The sequence below is a fragment of the Notothenia coriiceps genome, unplaced genomic scaffold (genome assembly GCF_000735185.1).
Source record: "Notothenia coriiceps isolate Sejong01 unplaced genomic scaffold, NC01 NC01_scaffold00032679, whole genome shotgun sequence".
Taxonomy (NCBI): Eukaryota; Metazoa; Chordata; class Actinopteri; order Perciformes; family Nototheniidae; genus Notothenia; species Notothenia coriiceps.
In genome coordinates, this window is record NW_011365380.1 from 53,251 (window position 1) to 61,060 (window position 7,810).

At 43.1% G+C, this 7,810-nt stretch overlaps 1 protein-coding gene across 1 annotated transcript in view; it reads right to left on the bottom strand.

Annotated features, from left to right (window-relative positions):
* Positions 1-7,810, bottom strand: part of LOC104961042 (protein TSSC1-like) — a 15,819-nt gene that overhangs the window by 1,809 nt on the left and 6,200 nt on the right. The window contains exons 3-5 of the mRNA XM_010789247.1: positions 3,760-3,892; positions 1,738-1,894; positions 177-219 (exon numbers count right to left, since the gene is read on the bottom strand). Of these exons, the coding sequence (XP_010787549.1) occupies positions 177-219; positions 1,738-1,894; positions 3,760-3,892 (333 nt within the window). The remainder of the gene's footprint in view (positions 1-176; positions 220-1,737; positions 1,895-3,759; positions 3,893-7,810) is intronic.

The following is a 7,810-nucleotide window of genomic DNA, read 5'->3' on the forward strand; positions in this document are numbered from 1 at the left end:
CGAGGAGCTGCATTTCTCCTTGTGTGTATGTTTGAGTGTTTGTGTGTGCGTGTGCGTGTGCGTGTGCGCTCGCGCGTGTGTGTGTGTGTGTGTGTGTGTGTGTGTGTGTGTGTGTGTGTGTGTGTGTGTGTGTGCCCGTGTGTGTCACAGAGAGATGGAGGAGGTGGGCAGCAGACCAAAGCCATCCATCCAACAGCATAGAATACAGGCTTCACAGCACTGAATGCGCGCGCGCGCGCGCACACACACACACACACACACACACACACACACACACACACACACACACACACACACACACACACACACACACAGTTTGGTGCCCTTGTGAGGGTTACAGCTCTCACGCTGTTAAGTTGGTGGAGCCCACAGCCATCAATCTTTACCCAGCAGCCTTGCCTGACCTGCCCTCTGACACAGCCGCATATATACAGTACATACACACACATGGGCGCACCCCTGCTCATCCAAACCCCTCCTCCTCCTCCTTCCACACACACACAAGCACAAGTTGCACAAATGCAATATATCTTCTTCTCTTTTGTGCTCTTCTTTGTGAGCTCCTCTCCATCTTTCCCTCTCTCCATCTTCCTCACTCCTTCTCCATCTTTATCTCTCCCGCGCAGACAGCTGCTACAGAATGCATGGCGCTAACTGATCGGCGCCTCTAAAAATGATAGTAATCATGAGGCAGCTGATGAACGGTGGACTAAAAAGGGGAATGACCATTGATTTTCATTCTTATAGGCTCGAGCTATGGCAGGGCATTGTGCACAGGAGCTCCCACTGTAAGACAAAAGGATCGGGCCGAGACTAAAAGCTGAGATGTGGGCCAGTCAATAGTCTGAGCCCAAAAAGTAAAAACACTCTTGTAAATTAGGGTAACAGGGAAAGAGGTAGGGAGAGGAGAGGAAAGGATAGGAGAGGAAAGGAGAGGAAAGGATAGGCAAAGCCAGGAAAGGAAACGCAAGGAAAGGAATGGAATCTAAAAGTGTGGAGAGTGTGGGCTATTTCAGTTTCAGAAGGAGTTGTCCACCATCTGTCCATAATTCAGGAATAAATGAAAACATGCACAAGTTTCGAGGGGTTGCAAGTAGACATTGCTATGCTAGTTCATTTCATGATTATCCTTACATTTTCACATTATGTTATGATGATCTTTTTTGAAAGAACCTTATTGGCTAGGTTTGGTGGTTGGCGGTATCGCTAGATATATGGATACATATTTTTCCTTATAATGGTTTAATGGTCATTTGATTGTGAAACCATAAATAAATAACTAATCATATAGGAATCAGCCCTGGAAGATAGAGACAGATAATATGATATTTAAAAAAGAAATGCCCCAATATTGCAATATAACTATTGGCGATAGCAAACATCTTAAAACCTATGAGCTTTCCATCCTCTTGACCTTACCACTCATGTGCTGCGTAAGAACACCATGACATTTATTTTAAAGTTCCATAAGAATATATATTGACCACCAATACTGCTCATTTTATTCAGCTAACGCCACAATGATCTGGACTAATATAGAATAATATATAACATATAGCTTGATATTCCAGTAGCCAAATCTAAATCCTTTCTCACAAAGGGCTGTCAAGGTGCCCCAGGCGTCTGTGTTTAGGTAATTAGGCCACCTGTAGTCCACAAATACAACAAAGGATCGAAAGAATAATTGCGCTAGCATCACTGGTACTGTGAGTGCGGCTGTTCCCCAGCAACACCTACCAGGCAGCGTTGCCATGGGGGCTGTCGTCTAGGTGACAGAGCAGCTCCAAGGTCTGGGGGTTGTGGGCGGAGTCGTCAGGTGAATCATTGCTTCCTGTCTCCCAATCGCAGGGCATCCTCCAAACTGCCGCACAGGACACCACCCTGCTGTCACTGGCTGGAGGGGACAACACACAGTCATAAACAGAGTGTTAGGGTACAGTGAGTGTTTGTGTGGTTTACAGGAGCTAATTCGGTGACGTGAATACACTTTCCCCCCCAAATCCACATCACAAATTAGTTATTTTGGCACATCCACACCAGAGCCAGAGCTGCTAATTGGAACCAGTGGAGTAAATGTAGAATTGATACAGTAATTGGAGTAAAAGTTTGAGGCTGTAGGGCATAAACGATCACAGAGAGAGGGAGAGAGAAAGCAAAAAGCCTAATTTCTTTTTGGTGTAGATATTGACAGTGTGTGGGCAGGCGTTGGGCTATGAAACACTGGCGTTACGCCTATTTGTCAAATTAAAAAGCAACGTGCTGTGGGTCCACAGGCTCTTGAGTGGTTTTAGACAACCTTGCACTTGGAGTAAGTGGGCAAGCAATCATCTCGAACAAAAGCCTTTTCTTGCTCACGTATTGGAGTGCCGGTGGGAGGCGGTATGGAAGCGCTTTACTGTTTGTTTGTTTGTAGTACGTATATTTTTTTTTTCTGTGTGAATATGTGGTGTGCGCAGCAGTGCATTCTGGGCCCGTCTGAGCTTCAGCCCGGCCCAGAGAGGCTGTCATCCTGTGAACTCAAGCATGTAGAACTCAGAGACAGAAGTGAGATGGGGAGAGGGTGGTGGAGGGTTATTTGGGGGGGCACAGAGACAAAGAACCCTTTCCCAGATGAGGCAAATATCCCAAACTCTAACTGCGTCTGGCCCTAGAAGGTATCTTACACACAAATAATAAAGGTCCATACTAGCCATTCAGACACCGGTAGCTGGAATTTGCATACCGTATGGATATGTATTTAAAGGAATAGTTCTGATTGTTTGAACTCTGATTGAATATCCATTAACAGTGTACTACCGGTAGGCATGCCTCAAGTTTCGTGAACCAGACAGGAGAGACCGCATCGAAGCAAAGCAATGTACTTCTGTGGACGGTGGTACTGTAGCAACAACATTTATGATACCTAAAAGGAAACCTGCTTAAAAAAAAACAAAGTGGGTGTCACCAAAGTCACACAAAAACTCAGCGAGGCAGCGACAATAGACCAGAAACCTGTTTTTAGAAAGTAAAACATTCAGTTTTTGTTGATGTAGTGTGGTTGCTTGGGCGAGAGAGTGTAGAAAAAATGGCTTGGGTGGCTAACAAGAGTTTTGCTTCTGCCCTTGTCCACAGCAGTATAATGCTCAGCCTACCTGTGCTTCTTCCTGTCTGTTTATCTCCAAACTGGGAGTGTGCCGACCCCCATTTATTCTATTTGATAGACTGATTATTCACTATATATATAATATTTTTCTTAATAAGAGTTCCACTTATACAGTGGAATAGAAACATTATCGGCTGATTTTAACTAATAAAAGATACATTGTTATTTTCTCCAATTTTGTTTAATATATGGTGTAGAAAACCTGTGAAGCTTTCAAACTAAAATAAAACCCTACATATTGCAAAGATGATGTGCATGTGACCTTTTTAAAGATGTTCTCCTGTCTGACAGTGATTGTGCAGCCGCTGCTCTTATCCCTCATGAGGTTCATCATGTCCACACATTAGTATTGATTCTATCAGACATGACTTCTTACACAGTAGCGGTAGCCGCTGTCGAACCTGTGAAGAGCGACTGTCTGTTATCGATCATCTGTTAAAGACCAACGACATACCATGATTCTCAACTTAACTGCATGAGGTCATTAGACGGAAACAGAAAGGAAGGGTTTATGTAAAATAACAACAACAGAAAAACAGAAAAAGGAAACAGAGTGACTAGATGCTTAAAGAGGCAGTGAACGGAGCCGGAGACAGAAGGAAAACAGCAGGACTCACTTTTGTTATAGCAGGTGGTAAGCACAGCCTTATCGGCAGGACTGGCTCCAATGTGCCATATCTCCCCAGCTTGGTGCAGAAGGACATTCTTATTAATGATGTTATTCTCATCATCAAAGTCAATGATGTGGATCTAGAAGAGAAGCAGAGACAGAGAGATGTGTCGAGGTGGGTTCTTGAGTTAAAACACTGCACGCACCTCCACACACACACACACACACACACACATACACACACACACACACACACACACACACACACTACACACACACACACACACACACGTACACACACACACACACACACACACACACACACACACACACACACACACACACACACACACACACACACACACACACACCATCGTATAACTTACGTACTAATAGTATAGCTATACGAAGTAGTACGTACACACACACACACACACACACACACACACACACACACACTGTATCTTGTAGGTGTGTGACCTGGCCGCCCTTTTTGTGAATCCCTCAACGAGAGCATGAATTAACAATGACCCATCTAGATTCTTCCACTCTCATGTCCTCTAATGGAACACACACACACACACCCATGAAAGCATGGGCCGACACAGCACTACTCTATCACTCCTTCCTCACACACATGCACACCTGACACACCATTATCTTGAGTCTTTAAATACATAATGGGCATTTTAATTGCAGAGCCGGCGGGTTGGAGACAGTGAAGAGCCTCTCCACCTTGCATTAGGAAGGACACAACAAGCGAGCGGACCAGAAGTACTTACACACCGGTTACGTTCATTTTTAGTCCTTTAAAGGCCATTATTGTGTTTTCCTGCATAATAGGAATATATGACGGAACAGAGTATGAATGCATTGAAAAATGAGTTCAGCCCTTGTTTTTACATTTCCTGTTGTATTAACCTGGTTATCCTCCACAACATTTTGGAGGGGGACATTACAGTTTTTACTCCACTGCATTTGTTTGACACCAAGTTTTACTATTTACTTTTCATCTGAAGATATTTAATAAAAGAAACATATGACATGGTTAGCAATAAGTGATTAATCTACCCAGAAGTAAATACAATATCTACAATTTGGTGAATACAATACAATGCTGTTTACAGTATGGAATCATTGGGGACTATATTACAATAACAAAATATATTACTATTCATACTTTAACTAGATTTTTCTGATAAGACTTTCATTCTTGTAGTTGATTAACATTTTGAACTTGTGACTTGGACTTGCAATGAAGTATTTATATTGACTTAATCTCAATACTTCATCCACCACTGCTGATTGGGAGCAAATCCCTGAAGCGGGATTCCAAAAAATGGAGGCTAGAGCCATTCTAGTCGAAGATATTGCAGGAAATAAAGGAACTAAAGCATTTAAGATCAGGGATCAAACTGGGTATTTAAACTTCTCATGGTAACCAATGTCACTGTGAGCTTAGACTCTAAGCTCACAGTGACATTGACCTTAGACCACCTAAATCTAATCAGTTCCTCCTGGAGTCAAGGTGTGCCAAATTGGTGGAAATTCCCTCCAGGAGTTTCTATAGGCGCGTTCACAACAAGTACTTTTCCCACAAAGGTTCCTGAGAACTCTTTAGTTCTCATGAACTAAGTACAGATCGTGTTCACACCGGAAATTAGTTCCTGGGGGTGGATTAGGCAAATGAAGCCGCTGACGTCACTTCTTCTTCTTCTGCTTTGGGTTTACTGGCAGGCCGCAAACAACTTCACGGCGTATACTGCCGCCCAAAATCCCCGGCCGGAAGTCCCCTGAGTTGGGGACTGGCTTCAGTAGAAGCTGCTGGGACTCCCAGCAGCTTCTACTGAAGCCTTCCAAGTAAACGGCCAGAATGCCGACACCTCCTCATCTCCACCGCTCCCATGTTTTATTTTGTGTTGTCATAAGTTAGTCTCTCTGCGTTTCTGCGCTGGGCTAATGCTAATGCTAATAATGCAATGCGAGGATAATAAAATGGCGGATTCACAAAAGTTTTTGGGAGTTTGACAGGGCGTGGTTTGCATTCCGCCCAGCCAATCAGACACAGGAACCTTTTCTCCCATGAAAGTCCCTGCTCTCTAGCAGGGACTGAAAAGGGGGTAAAAAAGGTTCTCTANNNNCACACACACACACACACACACACACACACACACACACACACACACACACACACACACACACACACACACACACACACACACACACACACACACACACACACACACACACACACACACACAATTTCAAAGCTCCACTTTCTCCTCTGAAAAAAAAAAAGACTCCTCGTTTAAATATGACAGTAAACGTAATTTAGAGGCAGGCATCTCTTTGGTTCACTTTTCCCTCGTCAACTTCTAACGGCTGAGGACTTTTCATCTTGATTTGGCCTTTAAAACAGTGATTAAGACACTTTTAGAAGCCACGTTGGACCCCTGGGTTCTGCATATGACACACACGAGTCAGAGGAAATGGAAACTCATTCCATCTTTGTTTCTATTTGACGAGTGGCCCTGCTAAAAGGGGCTGTGGATGAGGTACATTATCTTTTTTTTAGTAAAAGTGCTTTCATTGTGTACTTATATAAAAGGAATTTCTTGTGCACCAACCTTTGGCAGCAGATGGTAATTTGGCAATGGCTATACTCCAGTTCTAAAGGTCTAGATTTGATCTGCATAGCGTGTAATTTATCATTAAAAGTAGAGTGACAGTCTAGGGGGGAAATCAAGGAAAAAGGGAAAAGTATATCATGATTTTGTAGAAAATGTGAGTTGCACCTTGCACATATATTTAGCAAAAAAAGGTGATTGATGTTACTCTCACCGGAGAACATGGCGCCCTGATTGTCTATGATTTTCAATCAAAGGTTGGTCTGGAAAACCCATTCAGTTTTTCTCCTTTTACTATTGATGTTGTTCATGAAGCCTTAACCAAGTTAGATCCTAAGAAACCGGCTGGTCCGGACAACGTAGAACCTTTATTTTTAAAGATAGCTGCAGATTTTATTTTACTGAGTTGTGCAGCTCTGTTTATTGATCTTTCCAAAGCGTTCAACACCGTCGATCACCATATCTTGAAGCATAGGCTGGCCAGTATTGGCATATCCAGCCATGCAGTGGGGTGGTTGGTTAACTACCTCTCTGAAAGGTCCCAATGTGTTCAATTTGATGGGCTCACTTCTGAGTGGTTAAACATTACAAATGGTGTACCACAAGTTTCTGTTTTAGGTCCACTTTTATTCTCCATCTATATCAACAGTTTAGGTCAAAATGTGGATGGAGCAACTTTAAATTTGTATGCGGACGATACCGTGATGTACTGAGCAGGTCCCTCCATTAAGGAGGCTGTTGTTAAATTGCAGGCTGTTTTTAATATTATTCAGACTCAGCTCTCTGAGCTTAAGCTTATTTTAAATGTTGATAAAACTAAGGTAGTGCTATTTTCAAAAGCCAAAAAGACACCAGAGACCGCTTTGGATATTGTTACTGCAAGAGGAAAGATACTTGAAGTGGTTGCCTGTTATAAATACCTTGGTGTCTGGCTTGATGATTGTCTTTCCTTTAAACTTCAGGTCAATAATCTGCTTAAAAAGCTGATGTTGAAGCTAGGTTTCTTTTTTAGAAACAAGTCCTGTTTCTCACTTGAGGCCAGGAGAAGGCTAGTCACTGTGACCTTTTTACCTGTGCTGGACTAGGGTGACCTGATTTATATGAATGCACCTGCCTGAACAAGTTAGATGCCGCCTATCACAGTGCACTGAGATTTGTTACTAACTGTAAAGCACTTACTCATCAGTCACTGTACCCTGAATGCCAGGGCAGGTTTGCCTTCACTTACTGTACGGAGGCTCAGTCATTGGTACATGTTCATCTAAAGCCATGTTGGGTAAACTCCCATCTTATAGCTACCTGCAACTCTCTGTGTGATCAGAGAGCAGATATAAGATGGGAGTTTACCCAACATGGCTTTAGATGAACATGTACCAATGACTGAGCCTCCGTACAGTAAGTGAAGGCAAACCTGCCCTGGCATTCAGGGTA